The sequence below is a fragment of the Anser anser genome, assembly GCF_964211835.1.
Source record: "Anser anser genome assembly, chromosome: 28".
Taxonomy (NCBI): Eukaryota; Metazoa; Chordata; class Aves; order Anseriformes; family Anatidae; genus Anser; species Anser anser.
The window spans coordinates 2,012,038-2,029,220 of NC_139749.1; the positions used below are offsets into that span (position 1 = coordinate 2,012,038).

Below are 17,183 nucleotides of genomic sequence, written 5' to 3' on the forward strand. Positions count from 1 at the left end.
GCACTGGAGCCTGGGGAGTGGTGTGGATGGGCAGAAATGGAAAAGAGGTCCTCAAGCACAAGAGGAGACACACAAACTTCTGCGCAGGTGGTGGAGGAAAGCTGTGGCTGCTCGGACAGTTTGCTGCTGTTTTCCCCTTCCCCTGTCTTGACAATTACGGGTGATGCATGTTTTCTTGAGCCCCCAGCAGCGACCAATGTGCTGCCCCACTGCTCTTCTTGATTTCCCTAGCAGGAACCGTCTCCAAGAAAGACCACTGTGCAGAGCCAGGATCACACAATCACGAGATGTTTGGGAAAGGAAGGGACATGAGGAGGGTACAGACACCCACCTCCTACTCAAGGCCTTTGTGCCCCCTGGCTCTGGATGGCTGCAATGGGTACATGATGTGAGGGGAACCTTGGGCAGACTTGGCTGTGTCTCCTTCACCCCTTCCCAGTGCCACCAGTTGCAGCTGGGCACATGAGCACAGTCAGCAGGTGGCAGGAGCCCTGACCATGCAGTGGCCGTCTCCCTGTCTCCCCAGACCTCCACGGGTGACCATAGAAAAGGCAATATAAAGAGGTCAAACATGCTGTGGTGGCTGTGCAAGACGTCTGTTTCTCTGCCGTGTTCTCAAAGAACATTGAGATTGAAAACATTGAGAACATTGCCATTCTTCCCGCTGAGAGAAGGGAGGAGGTTCAGGGGGCTGTCCTCTACAAGACCCACTGGGGACTCTGATCTTCAGTCGTAATGCCCTGCCCCAGCGGCCCAAAGGCCCCATTAGCAAAGCCAGGAGTGCAGCCAGCGGCCCAACTGCCCCGGCTCTGAGGTTTGGGGGAAGTCTGGAAGAAGAAGGATGAAGAAATACCATGGGTCGAGAATGTGGTGCAATAGAGCTTTTATTGCAAGTCCAGGGGAGCAGGAAGATGGCAGAAAGGCAGCCCCTGTCCAGGAGCATCCACCAACTCCTTGGAAAAAGCACAGAGGATGGAACCAGAAATGGCACCACAGGAATAGGAGGAAGGTGCTGGGTTGCGTATCACTGGGCAGCAAGTCCTGAAGAGAATCTCAAGCGGGGCAGGTAAAAGTCAGAGTTGCGTCCCATGCAGGCACGAGGCCCCCAAGCTCTGGAGGCCAGTGATGATGAAGGGGTGCCCTTCCTGCTGGTGTCATGGCGGGACATACCAGGGCAGCTCTGGAGCTCTCCTTTGTCAGAGGTTGGAGCCAGAGGTGGGCTTAGCAGGGCCCGCAGTTGCCACTGAGGTACCTGTGGCCCTGACGCCAGCCGCCATATCCGCAGCTGCCAAATGCTCCATAGCCCCCATAGCCTCCAAGGCCTCCATAGCCACCAAGGCCTCCGTAACCCCCAAGGCCTCCATAGCCCAAAAGGCCGCCATAGCCCCCAAGGCCTCCATAGCCCCCAAAGCCACCACGGCCTCCAAAAGTGCCGCCGAAGCCCCCTGCCACACCCGGGACTCCTGCCGAGCCGACCACGGCATGCTGCGGGAAGGAGCTGAGGATGGGCCCGGGCAAGGTGAGCACCGTGGCCGGGGGCTGGATCACCACGGTGGAGTCAGGGCACTGCTGCACGCAGGGCTCGTTGAAGCTGTCAGCCACTGGGGCCGGGGCAGCCACCCCGCACACAGGAGCACACAGGCTGGAGCAGGACATCTTCCACGCAGGCAAGGAGTACTGCAAAGTGCAGGCAGAGTTAGGCAAGGATCTGGGGAGAGGCTGTACTGACGGAGGCAGGGAGAGAGCCGCGAGAAGCCTCCAAGAGCACGACTTACCAGGTGATCTGTTTAGAGACAAGTGGAGGAAGCAGGATAGAGGGCTGCGAAGCCCTCAGCCCTTTTATACCTGTCCCAGACAGCCTGTAACATCAGGCAGGGGGCGGTGGTGGAAGCCTCAGATATTCATGCAATAAAGCCAGCACAAATCAAGACACACTTGGAGACGTGGAGCAATTATATCCCTCCCCATCAGGGACACTGTGGCTCAAACCTGCCCTGGGGAGCAGGGAGGTGATGGGAGTGACAAACCATGCCATTCAACTACATCAAAGGCCAGACACTGCTGAAGCTGACCTGAAACACCAATAAACCCTGATTTTTCCCTAATCCCAAACGTTCTCTATGTGGAAGAGTCACAGGCAATTGGCGGAAGATGTGCTTTGCAACCCTGTGCACAGCCAGCACGCCTGCCATTACCTCCCTTTTATGGGCTGGTAAACAGAGGTGGTGGAAGTTTGGGTAAAGGGATGAAGCCATCCCAACCACTTGCAAAAGCTCCCAAACATTCACCATCACCCTGTACAGGCAGGGACTGCAAGGCACTCAGGTGGGAGTTTAGGAGCATCCCTAACCATTGCCCTTTTCCCTGCCCCATGGGACATGTGCTACTCCTTGCTCTCCAATTCACCTGAAGGCCAAGCAAAGAGCTGTGGCTGTGTTGGCATTGTGGGTGAAGCCCAATCCGCCTGGGGGATTAGGAATTCATTGGGGTTTATTGGTGCCGTGAGGTCAGCTTCAGTAGCAGCTGGCCTTTCAAGACGTTATGTGTCACAGCTTGTTCCTCCCATCACATCCCTGTTCCCCTGCGCATGTTTGAGCCTCAGTGTCCCTGAAGGGGAAGGAATATAATTGCTCCACGTCTCCACGTGTGTCATGAAGGGTTTCAGTTTTATTGCATGAATATCTGGGGCTTCCAACTCTGTTCAATGCCGCAGGCTGTCTGAGACAGATATAAAAGGGCTGAGGGCTTTGCAGCCCTCTATCCTGCTCCCTCCACTTGTCTCTAAACAGATCACCTGGGTAAGTCGTACTCTTGGAGGTTTCTCGGGGCTCTCTCCCTACCTCCATCAGTTCAGCCTCTCCCCAGATCCTTGCCTAATTCTGCCTGCACTTTGCAGTACTCCTTGCCTGCGTGGAAGATGTCCTGCTCCAGCCTGTGTGCCCCTGTGTGTGGGGTGGCCGCCCCGGCCCCAGTGGCTGACAGTGCCAACGAGCCCTGCGTGCGGCAGTGCCCCGACTCCACCGTGGTGATCCAGCCCCCGGCCACGGTGCTCACCTTGCCCGGGCCCATCCTCAGCTCCTTCCCGCAGCATGCCGTGGTCGGCTCGGCCGGAGTCCCGGGTGTGGCAGGGGGCTTCGGCGGCACTTTTGGAGGCCGTGGTGGCTTTGGGGGCTATGGAGGCCTTGGGGGCTATGGCGGCCTTTTGGGCTATGGAGGCCTTGGTGGTTATGGAGGCCTTGGGGGCTATGGAGGCCTTGGAGGCTATGGGGGCTATGGAGCCTTTGGGAGCTGTGGATACGGAGGCTGGCGCCGGGGCCTCAGGTACCTCAGTGGCAGCTGTGGGCCCTGCTAAGCCCACCACTGGCTCCAGCCCCTGACGAAGGAGAGCTCCAGAGCTGCCCCGGAATGTCATAACACGACACCATCAGGAAGGCTCCCCTTTATCATCGCTGGTCTCCAGAGCATGGAGGCCTAATGCCTGCATGGGGCCCACCTCTGTCCTTCTCCTCCCTGCTTGAGCTTCTCTACAGGACTTGCTGCCCCATGACGATGCAGCCAAGCAACGGACGCCTCCTGTGGCATTGCGGCTGCTCACCAACGCTCTGCCTTCTGCAAGGAGTCAGGGGCTGCCTTTCTGCCATCTCCCTGCTCCCCTGGACCTGAAATAAAAACTCTGTTGCACCTCATTCTGGACCCTGTCTTTTCTGTGACCCTTCCTCCGTTTGCTTCTTGCTGTAAGGCTAGGGAGCTGCCACCGCGGAGTCCTCAGGGGCTCCGTATGCACTCCCTCACCTCCTCCAAAAGCCCTGCGCAGCACGGCCATTACAAGAGGGTTGCCACAGCCTCCCCAAGGGCAAAGGCCTGGTTAGAGTCAGCTGGGAGGCCACGGGACAGAGGGAGGAGGCGGAGGTCCACCCACCAGCCTTTCCTCCAGCCCCTCGGGTTTCCCTCCTCTTCCTCCCACATCTCCATGGAGCACTTGCATGCCTTTCCCCATCCCTGGGCCAGAAGCTCTCCCCTGATGAAGGAGGGCTCTAGAGCTTCCATGGAACATCCCTACCTGATGTTGCCAGGAAGGGCTCCTCTTCAGCATCCCTGGGCTTCAGAGCCTGGAGGTTTCATGCCTGCATGGGGCCCATCTCTGTCTTTGTCCTTCCTGCTTGAGCTTTTTTTCAGGACTTGCTGCCCCATGATGACACTGCCCAGCACCATACGCCTGTTCCTGTGGCATTGCTGATGCTCACCTCTTCTCTTGTTTATGCAAGGAGTCGGGCCTGCCCCTGGCCAGGGGCTACCCTTCTGCTGTCTCCATGCTCCCTTGGAACTGAAATAAAATCTCTGTTGCACCACATTTTCGACCCCACTTTTTGCATGTTCCTACCTCCATTCACTTCTTGCTGTGAGGCCAGGGAGCTGCCACTGGAGCATTTTCAGGGGCCCTGCAGGCGTTCCCTCAACTCCTCCAAATGCCCTGCACAGCACGGCCATTATAAGATGGTCAGAACAGCCTCCCTAAGGGCATAGGCCTGGTTAGAGCCAAGTGGAAGGCCACGGGACAGAGGAAGGAGGCGGAGGTCCTCCGACCAGCCTTTCCTCCAGCCCCTCGGGTTTCCCTCCTCTTCCTCCCACATCTCCATGGAGCACTTGCACGCCTTTCCCCACCACTGGGCCAGAAGCTCTTCCCTGTATACACAGCTTGCCTGCTTGTAGCTGGTGGACACAGCTCTGCCCGGGTAGGACAGCAGTGCTCCACACAGCCCCATACTGCAGACATGCTGCCAGGCCATGGCTGCCCTTCCTCACACACCAGCACACCAAGCGACCTGCACGGCCAGGCCCCCAGAACACCTGGCCACAACGGCTGTGAGGAGGCACGACTGCTGCCTCCCACCACTCTGCCCTCACCCAGCATGCAGGGGATGCTATGTGAGGCAGCACCCAGTGGTTGGCTGGGGGTCCTAGCACTGGAGCCTGGGGAGTGGTGTGGATGGGCAGAAATGGAAAAGAGGTCCTCAAGCACAAGAGGAGACACACAAACTTCTGCGCAGGTGGTGGAGGAAAGCTGTGGCTGCTCGGACAGTTTGCTGCTGTTTTCCCCTTCCCCTGTCTTGACAATTACGGGTGATGCATGTTTTCTTGAGCCCCCAGCAGCGACCAATGTGCTGCCCCACTGCTCTTCTTGATTTCCCTAGCAGGAACCGTCTCCAAGAAAGACCACTGTGCAGAGCCAGGATCACACAATCACGAGATGTTTGGGAAAGGAAGGGACATGAGGAGGGTACAGACAACCACCTCCTACTCAAGGCCTTTGTGCCCCCTGGCTCTGGATGGCTGCAATGGGTACATGATGTGAGGGGAACCTTGGGCAGACTTGGCTGTGTCTCCTTCACCCCTTCCCAGTGCCACCAGTTGCAGCTGGGCACATGAGCACAGTCAGCAGGTGGCAGGAGCCCTGACCATGCAGTGGCCGTCTCCCTGTCTCCCCAGACCTCCACGGGTGACCATAGAAAAGGCAATATAAAGAGGTCAAACATGCTGTGGTGGCTGTGCAAGACGTCTGTTTCTCTGTCGTGTTCTCAAAGAACATTGAGATTGAAAACATTGAGAACATTGCCATTCTTCCCGCTGAGAGAAGGGAGGAGGTTCAGGGGGCTGTCCTCTACAAGACCCACTGGGGACTCTGATCTTCAGTCGTAATGCCCTGCCCCAGCGGCCCAAAGGCCCCATTAGCAAAGCCAGGAGTGCAACCAGCGGCCCAACTGCCCCGGCTCTGAGGTTTGGGGGAAGTCTGGAAGAAGAAGGATGAAGAAATACCATGGGTCGAGAATGTGGTGCAATAGAGCTTTTATTGCAAGTCCAGGGGAGCAGGAAGATGGCAGAAAGGCAGCCCCTGTCCAGGAGCATCCACCAACTCCTTGGAAAAAGCACAGAGAATGGAACCAGAAATGACGCCACAGGAACAGGAGGAAGGTGCTGGGTTGCGTATCACGGGGCAGCAAGTCCTAAAGACAATCTCTAGCGGGGCAGGTAAAAGTCAGAGTTGCGCCCCATGAAGGCATAGGGCCCCCAAGCTCTGGAGGCCAGTGATGATGAAGGGGTGCCCTTCCTGCTGGTGTCATGGCGGGACATACCAGGGCAGCTCTGGAGCTCTCCTTTGTCAGAGGTTGGAGCCAGAGGTGGGCTTAGCAGGGCCCGCAGTTGCCACTGAGGTACCTGTGGCCCTGACGCCAGCCGCCATATCCGCAGCTGCCAAATGCTCCATAGCCCCCATAGCCTCCAAGGCCTCCATAGCCACCAAGGCCTCCGTAACCCCCAAGGCCTCCATAGCCCAAAAGGCCGCCATAGCCCCCAAGGCCTCCATAGCCCCCAAAGCCACCACGGCCTCCAAAAGTGCCGCCGAAGCCCCCTGCCACACCCGGGACTCCTGCCGAGCCGACCACGGCATGCTGCGGGAAGGAGCTGAGGATGGGCCCGGGCAAGGTGAGCACCGTGGCCGGGGGCTGGATCACCACGGTGGAGTCAGGGCACTGCTGCACGCAGGGCTCGTTGAAGCTGTCAGCCACTGGGGCCGGGGCAGCCACCCCGCACACAGGAGCACACAGGCTGGAGCAGGACATCTTCCACGCAGGCAAGGAGTACTGCAAAGTGCAGGCAGAGTTAGGCAAGGATCTGGGGAGAGGCTGTACTGACGGAGGCAGGGAGAGAGCCGCGAGAAGCCTCCACGAGCACGACTTACCAGGTGATCTGTTTAGAGACAAGTGGAGGAAGCAGGATAGAGGGCTGCGAAGCCCTCAGCCCTTTTATACCTGTCCCAGACAGCCTGTAACATCAGGCAGGGGGCGGTGGTGGAAGCCTCAGATATTCATGCAATAAAGCCAGCACAAATCAAGACACACTTGGAGACGTGGAGCAATTATATCCCTCCCCATCAGGGACACTGTGGCTCAAACTTGCCCTGGGGAGCAGGGAGGTGATGGGAGTGACAAACCATGCCATTCAACTACATCAAAGGCCAGACACTGCTGAAGCTGACCTGAAACACCAATAAACCCTGATTTTTCCCTAATCCCAAACGTTCTCTATGTGGAAGAGTCACAGGCAATTGGCGGAAGATGTGCTTTGCAACCCTGTGCACAGCCAGCACGCCTGCCATTACCTCCCTTTTATGGGCTGGTAAACAGAGGTGGTGGAAGTTTGGGTAAAGGGATGAAGCCATCCCAACCACTTGCAAAAGCTCCCAAACATTCACCATCACCCTGTACAGGCAGGGACTGCAAGGCACTCAGGTGGGAGTTTAGGAGCATCCCTAACCATTGCCCTTTTCCCTGCCCCATGGGACATGTGCTACTCCTTGCTCTCCAATTCACCTGAAGGCCAAGCAAAGAGCTGTGGCTGTGTTGGCATTGTGGGTGAAGCCCAATCCGCCTGGGGGATTAGGAATTCATTGGGGTTTATTGGTGCCGTGAGGTCAGCTTCAGTAGCAGCTGGCCTTTCAAGACGTTATGTGTCACAGCTTGTTCCTCCCATCACATCCCTGTTCCCCTGCGCATGTTTGAGCCTCAGTGTCCCTGAAGGGGAAGGAATATAATTGCTCCACGTCTCCACGTGTGTCATGAAGGGTTTCAGTTTTATTGCATGAATATCTGGGGCTTCCAACTCTGTTCAATGCCGCAGGCTGTCTGAGACAGATATAAAAGGGCTGAGGGCTTTGCAGCCCTCTATCCTGCTCCCTCCACTTGTCTCTAAACAGATCACCTGGGTAAGTCGTACTCTTGGAGGTTTCTCGGGGCTCTCTCCCTACCTCCATCAGTTCAGCCTCTCCCCAGATCCTTGCCTAATTCTGCCTGCCCTTTGCAGTACTCCTTGCCTGCGTGGAAGATGTCCTGCTCCAGCCTGTGTGCCCCTGTGTGTGGGGTGGCCGCCCCGGCCCCAGTGGCTGACAGCGCCAACGAGCCCTGCGTGCGGCAGTGCCCCGACTCCACCGTGGTGATCCAGCCCCCGGCCACGGTGCTCACCTTGCCCGGGCCCATCCTCAGCTCCTTCCCGCAGCATGCCGTGGTCGGCTCGGCCGGAGTCCCGGGTGTGGCAGGGGGCTTCGGCGGCACTTTTGGAGGCCGTGGTGGCTTTGGGGGCTATGGAGGCCTTGGGGGCTATGGCGGCCTTTTGGGCTATGGAGGCCTTGGTGGTTATGGAGGCCTTGGGGGCTATGGAGGCCTTGGAGGCTATGGGGGCTATGGAGCCTTTGGGAGCTGTGGATACGGAGGCTGGCGCCGGGGCCTCAGGTACCTCAGTGGCAGCTGTGGGCCCTGCTAAGCCCACCACTGGCTCCAGCCCCTGACGAAGGAGAGCTCCAGAGCTGCCCCGGAATGTCATAACATGACACCATCAGGAAGGCTCCCCTTTATCATCGCTGGTCTCCAGAGCATGGAGGCCTAATGCCTGCATGGGGCCCACCTCTGTCCTTCTCCTCCCTGCTTGAGCTTCTCTACAGGACTTGCTGCCCCATGACGATGCAGCCAAGCAACGGACGCCTCCTGTGGCATTGCGGCTGCTCACCAACGCTCTGCCTTCTGCAAGGAGTCAGGGGCTGCCTTTCTGCCATCTCCCTGCTCCCCTGGACCTGAAATAAAAACTCTGTTGCACCTCATTCTGGACCCTGTCTTTTCTGTGACCCTTCCTCCGTTTGCTTCTTGCTGTAAGGCTAGGGAGCTGCCACCGCGGAGTCCTCAGGGGCTCCGTATGCACTCCCTCACCTCCTCCAAAAGCCCTGCGCAGCACGGCCATTACAAGAGGGTTGCCACAGCCTCCCCAAGGGCAAAGGCCTGGTTAGAGTCAGCTGGGAGGCCACGGGACAGAGGGAGGAGGCGGAGGTCCACCCACCAGCCTTTCCTCCAGCCCCTCGGGTTTCCCTCCTCTTCCTCCCACATCTCCATGGAGCACTTGCATGCCTTTCCCCATCCCTGGGCCAGAAGCTCTCCCCTGATGAAGGAGGGCTCTAGAGCTTCCATGGAACATCCCTACCTGATGTTGCCAGGAAGGGCTCCTCTTCAGCATCCCTGGGCTTCAGAGCCTGGAGGTTTCATGCCTGCATGGGGCCCATCTCTGTCTTTGTCCTTCCTGCTTGAGCTTTTTTTCAGGACTTGCTGCCCCATGATGACACTGCCCAGCACCATACGCCTGTTCCTGTGGCATTGCTGATGCTCACCTCTTCTCTTGTTTATGCAAGGAGTCGGGCCTGCCCCTGGCCAGGGGCTACCCTTCTGCTGTCTCCATGCTCCCTTGGAACTGAAATAAAATCTCTGTTGCACCACATTTTCGACCCCACTTTTTGCATGTTCCTACCTCCATTCACTTCTTGCTGTGAGGCCAGGGAGCTGCCACCGGAGCATTTTCAGGGGCCCTGCAGGCGTTCCCTCAACTCCTCCAAATGCCCTGCACAGCACGGCCATTATAAGATGGTCAGAACAGCCTCCCTAAGGGCATAGGCCTGGTTAGAGCCAAGTGGAAGGCCACGGGACAGAGGAAGGAGGCGGAGGTCCTCCGACCAGCCTTTCCTCCAGCCCCTCGGGTTTCCCTCCTCTTCCTCCCACATCTCCATGGAGCACTTGCACGCCTTTCCCCACCACTGGGCCAGAAGCTCTTCCCTGTATACACAGCTTGCCTGCTTGTAGCTGGTGGACACAGCTCTGCCCGGGTAGGACAGCAGTGCTCCACACAGCCCCATACTGCAGACATGCTGCCAGGCCATGGCTGCCCTTCCTCACACACCAGCACACCAAGCGACCTGCACGGCCAGGCCCCCAGAACACCTGGCCACAACAGCTGTGAGGAGGCACGACTGCTGCCTCCCACCACTCTGCCCTCACCCAGCATGCAGGGGATGCTATGTGAGGCAGCACCCAGTGGTTGGCTGGGGGTCCTAGCACTGGAGCCTGGGGAGTGGTGTGGATGGGCAGAAATGGAAAAGAGGTCCTCAAGCACAAGAGGAGACACACAAACTTCTGCGCAGGTGGTGGAGGAAAGCTGTGGCTGCTCGGACAGTTTGCTGCTGTTTTCCCCTTCCCCTGTCTTGACAATTACGGGTGATGCATGTTTTCTTGAGCCCCCAGCAGCGACCAATGTGCTGCCCCACTGCTCTTCTTGATTTCCCTAGCAGGAACCGTCTCCAAGAAAGACCACTGTGCAGAGCCAGGATCACACAATCACGAGATGTTTGGGAAAGGAAGGGACATGAGGAGGGTACAGACACCCACCTCCTACTCAAGGCCTTTGTGCCCCCTGGCTCTGGATGGCTGCAATGGGTACATGATGTGAGGGGAACCTTGGGCAGACTTGGCTGTGTCTCCTTCACCCCTTCCCAGTGCCACCAGTTGCAGCTGGGCACATGAGCACAGTCAGCAGGTGGCAGGAGCCCTGACCATGCAGTGGCCGTCTCTCTGTCTCCCCAGACCTCCACGGGTGACCATAGAAAAGGCAATATAAAGAGGTCAAACATGCTGTGGTGGCTGTGCAAGACGTCTGTTTCTCTGTCGTGTTCTCAAAGAACATTGAGATTGAAAACATTGAGAACATTGCCATTCTTCCCGCTGAGAGAAGGGAGGAGGTTCAGGGGGCTGTCCTCTACAAGACCCACTGGGGACTCTGATCTTCAGTCGTAATGCCCTGCCCCAGCGGCCCAAAGGCCCCATTAGCAAAGCCAGGAGTGCAGCCAGCGGCCCAACTGCCCCGGCTCTGAGGTTTGGGGGAAGTCTGGAAGAAGAAGGATGAAGAAATACCATGGGTCGAGAATGTGGTGCAATAGAGCTTTTATTGCAAGTCCAGGGGAGCAGGAAGATGGCAGAAAGGCAGCCCCTGTCCAGGAGCATCCACCAACTCCTTGGGAAAAGCACAGAGGATGGAACCAGAAATGACACCACAGGAACAGGAGGAAGGTGCTGGGTTGCGTATCACTGGGCAGCAAGTCCTGAAGAGAATCTCAAGCGGGGCAGGTAAAAGTCAGAGTTGCGCCCCATGCAGGCACGAGGCCCCCAAGCTCTGGAGGCCAGTGATGATGAAGGGGTGCCCTTCCTGCTGGTGTCATGGCGGGACATACCAGGGCAGCTCAGGAGCTCTCCTTTGTCAGAGGTTGGAGCCAGAGGTGGGCTTAGCAGGGCCCGCAGTTGCCACTGAGGTACCTGTGGCCCCGACGCCAGCCGCCATATCCGCAGCTGCCAAATGCTCCATAGCCCCCATAGCCTCCAAGGCCTCCATAGCCACCAAGGCCTCCGTAACCCCCAAGGCCTCCATAGCCCAAAAGGCCGCCATAGCCCCCAAGGCCTCCATAGCCCCCAAAGCCACCACGGCCTCCAAAAGTGCCGCCGAAGCCCCCTGCCACACCCGGGACTCCTGCCGAGCCGACCACGGCATGCTGCGGGAAGGAGCTGAGGATGGGCCCGGGCAAGGTGAGCACCGTGGCCGGGGGCTGGATCACCACGGTGGAGTCAGGGCACTGCTGCACGCAGGGCTCGTTGAAGCTGTCAGCCACTGGGGCCGGGGCAGCCACCCCGCACACAGGAGCACACAGGCTGGAGCAGGACATCTTCCACGCAGGCAAGGAGTACTGCAAAGTGCAGGCAGAGTTAGGCAAGGATCTGGGGGAGGCTGTACTGACGGAGGCAGGGAGAGAGCCGCGAGAAGCCTCCAAGAGCACGACTTACCAGGTGATCTGTTTAGAGACAAGTGGAGGAAGCAGGATAGAGGGCTGCGAAGCCCTCAGCCCTTTTATACCTGTCCCAGACAGCCTGTAACATCAGGCAGGGGGCGGTGGTGGAAGCCTCAGATATTCATGCAATAAAGCCAGCACAAATCATGACACACTTGGAGACGTGGAGCAATTATATCCCTCCCCATCAGGGACACTGTGGCTCAAACTTGCCCTGGGGAGCAGGGAGGTGATGGGAGTGACAAACCATGCCATTCAACTACATCAAAGGCCAGACACTGCTGAAGCTGACCTGAAACACCAATAAACCCTGATTTTTCCCTAATCCCAAACGTTCTCTATGTGGAAGAGTCACAGGCAATTGGTGGAAGATGTGCTTTGCAACCCTGTGCACAGCCAGCACGCCTGCCATTACCTCCCTTTTATGGGCTGGTAAACAGAGGTGGTGGAAGTTTGGGTAAAGGGATGAAGCCATCCCAACCACTTGCAAAAGCTCCCAAACATTCACCATCACCCTGTACAGGCAAGGACTGCAAGGCACTCAGGTGGGAGTTTAGGAGCATCCCTAACCATTGCCCTTTTCCCTGCCCCATGGGACATGTGCTACTCCTTGCTCTCCAATTCACCTGAAGGCCAAGCAAAGAGCTGTGGCTGTGTTGGCATTGTGGGTGAAGCCCATTCCACCTGGGGGATTAGGAATTCATTGGGGTTTATTGGTGCCGTGAGGTCAGCTTCAGTAGCAGCTGGCCTTTCAAGACGTTATGTGTCACAGCTTGTTCCTCCCATCACATCCCTGTTCTCCTGTGCATGTTTGAGCCTCAGTGTCCTCAATGGGGAGGGATATAATTGCTCCACGTCTCCACGTGTGTCATGAAGGGTTTCAGTTTTATTGCATGAATATCTGGGGCTTCCAACTCTGTTCAACGCCGCAGGCTGTCTGAGACAGATATAAAAGGGCTGAGGGCTTTGCAGCCCTCTATTCTGCTTCCTCCACTTGTCTCTAAACAGGTCACCTGGGTAAGTCGTGCTCTTGGAGGTTTCTCGGGGCTCTCTCCCTACCTCCATCAGTTCAGCCTCTCCCCAGATCCTTGCCTAATTCTGCCTGCCCTTTGCAGTACTCCTTGCCTGCGTGGAAGATGTCCTGCTCCAGCCTGTGTGCCCCTGTGTGTGGGGTGGCCGCCCCAGCCCCAGTGGCTGACAGTGCCAACGAGCCCTGCGTGCGGCAGTGCCCCGACTCCACCGTGGTGATCCAGCCCCCGGCCACGGTGCTCACCTTGCCCGGGCCCATCCTCAGCTCCTTCCCGCAGCATGCCGTGGTCGGCTCGGCCGGAGTCCCGGGTGTGGCAGGGGGCTTCGGCGGCACTTTTGGAGGCCGTGGTGGCTTTGGGGGCTATGGAGGCCTTGGGGGCTATGGCGGCCTTTTGGGCTATGGAGGCCTTGGTGGTTATGGAGTCCTTGGTGGCTATGGAGGCCTTGGAGGCTATGGGGGCTATGGAGCCTTTGGGAGCTGTGGATACGGAGGCTGGCGCCGGGGCCTCAGGTACCTCAGTGGCAGCTGTGGGCCCTGCTAAGCCCACCACTGGCTCCAGCCCCTGACGAAGGAGAGCTCCAGAGCTGCCCCGGAATGTCATAACATGACACCATCAGGAAGGCTCCCCTTTATCATTGCTGGTCTCCAGAGCATGGAGGCCTAATGCCTGCATGGGGCCCACCTCTGTCCTCCTCCCTGCTTGAGCTTCTCTACAGGACTTGCTGCCCCATGACGATGCAGCCAAGCAACGGACGCCTCCTGTGGCATTGCGGCTGCTCACCAACGCTCTGCCTTCTGCAAGGAGTCAGGGGCTGCCTTTCTGCCATCTCCCTGCTCCCCTGGACCTGAAATAAAAGCTCTGTTGCACCTCATTCTGGACCCTGTCTTTTCTGTGACCCTTCCTCCGTTTGCTTCTTGCTGTAAGGCTAGGGAGCTGCCACCGCGGAGTCCTCAGGGGCCCCGTATGCACTCCCTCACCTCCTCCAAAAGCCCTGCGCAGCACGGCCATTACAAGAGGGTTGCCACAGCCTCCCCAAGGGCAAAGGCCTGGTTAGAGTCAGCTGGGAGGCCACGGGACAGAGGAAGGAGGCGCAGGTCCACCCACCAGCCTTTCCTCCAGCCCCTCGGGTTTCCCTCCTCTTCCTCCCACATCTCCATGGAGCACTTGCATGCCTTTCCCCATCCCTGGGCCAGAAGCTCTCCCCTGATGAAGGAGGGCTCTAGAGCTTCCATGGAACATCCCTACCTGATGTTGCCAGGAAGGGCTCCTCTTCAGCATCCCTGGGCTTCAGAGCCTGGAGGTTTCATGCCTGCATGGGGCCCATCTCTGTCTTTGTCCTTCCTGCTTGAGCTTTTTTTCAGGACTTGCTGCCCCATGATGACACTGCCCAGCACCATACGCCTGTTCCTGTGGCATTGCTGATGCTCACCTCTTCTCTTGTTTATGCAAGGAGTCGGGCCTGCCCCTGGCCAGGGGCTACCCTTCTGCTGTCTCCATGCTCCCTTGGAACTGAAATAAAATCTCTGTTGCACCACATTTTCGACCCCATTTTTTGCATGTTCCTACCTCCATTCACTTCTTGCTGTGAGGCCAGGGAGCTGCCACCGGAGCATTTTCAGGGGCCCTGCAGGCGTTCCCTCAACTCCTCCAAATGCCCTGCACAGCACGGCCATTATAAGACGGTCAGCACAGCCTCCCTAAGGGCATAGGCCTGGTTAGAGCCAAGTGGAAGGCCACGGGACAGAGAAAGGAGGCGGACGTCCTCCGACCAGCCTTTCCTCCAGCCCCTCGGGTTTCCCTCCTCTTCCTCCCACATCTCCATGGAGCACTTGCACGCCTTTCCCCACCACTGGGCCAGAAGCTCTTCCCTGTATACACAGCTTGCCTGCTTGTAGCTGGTGGACACAGCTCTGCCCGGGTAGGACAGCAGTGCTCCACACAGCCCCATACTGCAGACATGCTGCCAGGCCATGGCTGCCCTTCCTCACACACCAGCACACCAAGCGACCTGCACGGCCAGGCCCCCAGAACACCTGGCCACAACAGCTGTGAGGAGGCACGACTGCTGCCTCCCACCACTCTGCCCTCACCCAGCATGCAGGGGATGCTATGTGAGGCAGCACCCAGTGGTTGGCTGGGGGTCCTAGCACTGGAGCCTGGGGAGTGGTGTGGATGGGCAGAAATGGAAAAGAGGTCCTCAAGCACAAGAGGAGACACACAAACTTCTGCGCAGGTGGTGGAGGAAAGCTGTGGCTGCTCGGACAGTTTGCTGCTGTTTTCCCCTTCCCCTGTCTTGACAATTACGGGTGATGCATGTTTTCTTGAGCCCCCAGCAGCGACCAATGTGCTGCCCGACTGCTCTTCTTGATTTCCCTAGCAGGAACCGTCTCCAAGAAAGACCACTGTGCAGAGCCAGGATCACACAATCACGAGATGTTTGGGAAAGGAAGGGACATGAGGAGGGTACAGACAACCACCTCCTACTCAAGGCCTTTGTGCCCCCTGGCTCTGGATGGCTGCAATGGGTACATGATGTGAGGGGAACCTTGGGCAGACTTGGCTGTGTTTCCTTCACCCCTTCCCAGTGCCACCAGTTGCAGCTGGGCACATGAGCACAGTCAGCAGGTGGCAGGAGCCCTGACCATGCAGTGGCCGTCTCCCTGTCTCCCCAGACCTCCACGGGTGACCATAGAAAAGGCAATATAAAGAGGTCAAACATGCTGTGGTGGCTGTGCAAGACGTCTGTTTCTCTGTCGTGTTCTCAAAGAACATTGAGATTGAAAACATTGAGAACATTGCCATTCTTCCCGCTGAGAGAAGGGAGGAGGTTCAGGGGGCTGTCCTCTACAAGACCCACTGGGGACTCTGATCTTCAGTCGTAATGCCCTGCCCCAGCGGCCCAAAGGCCCCATTAGCAAAGCCAGGAGTGCAACCAGCGGCCCAACTGCCCCGGCTCTGAGGTTTGGGGGAAGTCTGGAAGAAGAAGGATGAAGAAATACCATGGGTCGAGAATGTGGTGCAATAGAGCTTTTATTGCAAGTCCAGGGGAGCAGGAAGATGGCAGAAAGGCAGCCCCTGTCCAGGAGCATCCACCAACTCCTTGGAAAAAGCACAGAGAATGGAACCAGAAATGACGCCACAGGAACAGGAGGAAGGTGCTGGGTTGCGTATCACGGGGCAGCAAGTCCTAAAGACAATCTCTAGCGGGGCAGGTAAAAGTCAGAGTTGCGCCCCATGAAGGCATAGGGCCCCCAAGCTCTGGAGGCCAGTGATGATGAAGGGGTGCCCTTCCTGCTGGTGTCATGGCGGGACATACCAGGGCAGCTCTGGAGCTCTCCTTTGTCAGAGGTTGGAGCCAGAGGTGGGCTTAGCAGGGCCCGCAGTTGCCACTGAGGTACCTGAGGCCCCGACGCCAGCCGCCATATCCGCAGCTCCCAAAGGCTCCATAGCCCCCATAGCCTCCAAGGCCTCCATAGCCCCCAAGGCCTCCATAACCACCAAGGCCTCCATAGCCCAAAAGGCCGCCATAGCCCCCAAGGCCTCCATAGCCCCCAAAGCCACCACGGCCTCCAAAAGTGCCGCCGAAGCCCCCTGCCACACCCGGGACTCCGGCCGAGCCGACCACGGCATGCTGCGGGAAGGAGCTGAGGATGGGCCCGGGCAAGGTGAGCACCGTGGCCGGGGGCTGGATCACCACGGTGGAGTCGGGGCACTGCCGCACGCAGGGCTCGTTGGCACTGTCAGCCACTGGGGCCGGGGCGGCCACCCCACACACAGGGGCACACAGGCTGGAGCAGGACATCTTCCACGCGGGCAAGGAGTACTGCAAAGTGCAGGCAGAGTTAGGCAAGGATCTGGGGAGAGGCTGTACTGATGGAGGCAGGGAGAGAGCCGCGAGAAGCCTCCAAGAGCACGACTTACCAGGTGATCTGTTTAGAGACAAGTGGAGGAAGCAGGATAGAGGGCTGCGAAGCCCTCAGCCGTTTTATACCTGTCCCAGACAGCCTGCAACATCAGGCAGGGGGCGGTGGTGGAAGCCTCAGATATTCATGCAATAAAGCCAGCACAAATCATGACACACTTGGAGACGTGGAGCAATTATATCCCTCCCCATCAGGGACACTGTGGCTCAAACTTGCCCTGGGGAGCAGGGAGGTGATGGGAGTGACAAACCGTGCCATTCAACTATATCAAAGGCCAGACACTGCTGAAGCTGACCTGAAACACCAATAAACCCTGATTTTTCCCTAATCCCAAACGTTCTCTATGTGGAAGAATCACGGGTAATTGGCGGAAGATGTGCTTTGCAACCCTGTGCACAGCCAGCACGCCTGCCATTACCTCCCTTTTATGGGCTGGTAAACAGAGGTGGTGGAAGTTTGGGTAAAGGGATGAAGCCATCCCAACCACTTGCAAAAGCTCCCAAACATTCACCATCACCCTGTACAGGC

The 17,183-nt window shown here is 57.9% G+C and overlaps 6 protein-coding genes across 6 annotated transcripts; 3 read left to right on the forward strand and 3 right to left on the reverse strand.

The window, feature by feature from the left end:
• Positions 1–1,072: 1,072 nt before the first annotated feature.
• On the reverse strand, positions 1,073–1,802 carry LOC310887461 (uncharacterized protein). The gene is made up of 2 exons (XM_083813448.1): positions 1,776–1,802; positions 1,073–1,677 (listed from the first exon to the last, which is right to left on the reverse strand). The coding sequence occupies exon 2, from the start codon at positions 1,654–1,656 to the stop codon at positions 1,222–1,224; it is 435 nt and encodes a 144-aa protein (XP_083669574.1). The 5' UTR covers positions 1,657–1,677; positions 1,776–1,802; the 3' UTR covers positions 1,073–1,221.
• A 978-nt stretch (positions 1,803–2,780) lies between these two features.
• Positions 2,781–4,807, forward strand: LOC310887463 (uncharacterized protein). Its single transcript, XM_083813450.1, has 2 exons — positions 2,781–2,798; positions 2,897–4,807. Exon 2 carries the CDS (start codon positions 2,918–2,920, stop codon positions 3,350–3,352), a length of 435 nt encoding a protein of 144 aa, XP_083669576.1. The 5' UTR covers positions 2,781–2,798; positions 2,897–2,917; the 3' UTR covers positions 3,353–4,807.
• On the reverse strand, positions 4,805–6,763 carry LOC310887459 (uncharacterized protein). Its single transcript, XM_083813444.1, has 2 exons — positions 6,737–6,763; positions 4,805–6,638 (listed from the first exon to the last, which is right to left on the reverse strand). The coding sequence occupies exon 2, from the start codon at positions 6,615–6,617 to the stop codon at positions 6,183–6,185; it is 435 nt and encodes a 144-aa protein (XP_083669570.1). The 5' UTR covers positions 6,618–6,638; positions 6,737–6,763; the 3' UTR covers positions 4,805–6,182.
• On the forward strand, positions 6,761–8,647 carry LOC310887464 (uncharacterized protein). The gene has a single exon (XM_083813451.1). It carries the CDS (start codon positions 7,879–7,881, stop codon positions 8,311–8,313), a length of 435 nt encoding a protein of 144 aa, XP_083669577.1. The 5' UTR covers positions 6,761–7,878; the 3' UTR covers positions 8,314–8,647.
• A 1,825-nt stretch (positions 8,648–10,472) lies between these two features.
• Positions 10,473–16,668, reverse strand: LOC310887643 (uncharacterized protein). Its single transcript, XM_083813792.1, has 3 exons — positions 16,105–16,668; positions 12,975–13,208; positions 10,473–11,691 (listed from the first exon to the last, which is right to left on the reverse strand). Exons 1-3 carry the CDS (start codon positions 16,532–16,534, stop codon positions 11,144–11,146), a joined length of 1,212 nt encoding a protein of 403 aa, XP_083669918.1. The 5' UTR covers positions 16,535–16,668; the 3' UTR covers positions 10,473–11,143.
• On the forward strand, positions 12,274–13,628 carry LOC310887471 (uncharacterized protein). Its single transcript, XM_083813458.1, has one exon. It carries the CDS (start codon positions 12,838–12,840, stop codon positions 13,270–13,272), a length of 435 nt encoding a protein of 144 aa, XP_083669584.1. The 5' UTR covers positions 12,274–12,837; the 3' UTR covers positions 13,273–13,628.
• Positions 16,669–17,183: the final 515 nt, after the last annotated feature.

What these genes read in the sequence shown, in the direction of transcription:
- LOC310887461 (XM_083813448.1), bottom strand. Translation starts at nt 1,656, where the DNA reads ATGTCCTGCTCCAGCCTGTGTGCTCCTGTGTGCGGGGTGGCTGCCCCG.
- LOC310887463 (XM_083813450.1), top strand. Translation starts at nt 2,918, where the DNA reads ATGTCCTGCTCCAGCCTGTGTGCCCCTGTGTGTGGGGTGGCCGCCCCG.
- LOC310887459 (XM_083813444.1), bottom strand. Translation starts at nt 6,617, where the DNA reads ATGTCCTGCTCCAGCCTGTGTGCTCCTGTGTGCGGGGTGGCTGCCCCG.
- LOC310887464 (XM_083813451.1), top strand. Translation starts at nt 7,879, where the DNA reads ATGTCCTGCTCCAGCCTGTGTGCCCCTGTGTGTGGGGTGGCCGCCCCG.
- LOC310887471 (XM_083813458.1), top strand. Translation starts at nt 12,838, where the DNA reads ATGTCCTGCTCCAGCCTGTGTGCCCCTGTGTGTGGGGTGGCCGCCCCA.
- LOC310887643 (XM_083813792.1), bottom strand. Translation starts at nt 16,534, where the DNA reads ATGTCCTGCTCCAGCCTGTGTGCCCCTGTGTGTGGGGTGGCCGCCCCG. An exon ending in CAGTGGCAACTGCGGGCCCT is followed by an intron (nt 13,209 to 16,104) that starts GCTAAGCCCACC and finishes CCGTATCCACAG; the next exon opens with CTCCCAAAGGCTCCATAGCC. An exon ending in TGAGGATGGGCCCGGGCAAG is followed by an intron (nt 11,692 to 12,974) that starts GTGAGCACCGTG and finishes TCACCTGGTAAG; the next exon opens with TCGTGCTCTTGGAGGCTTCT.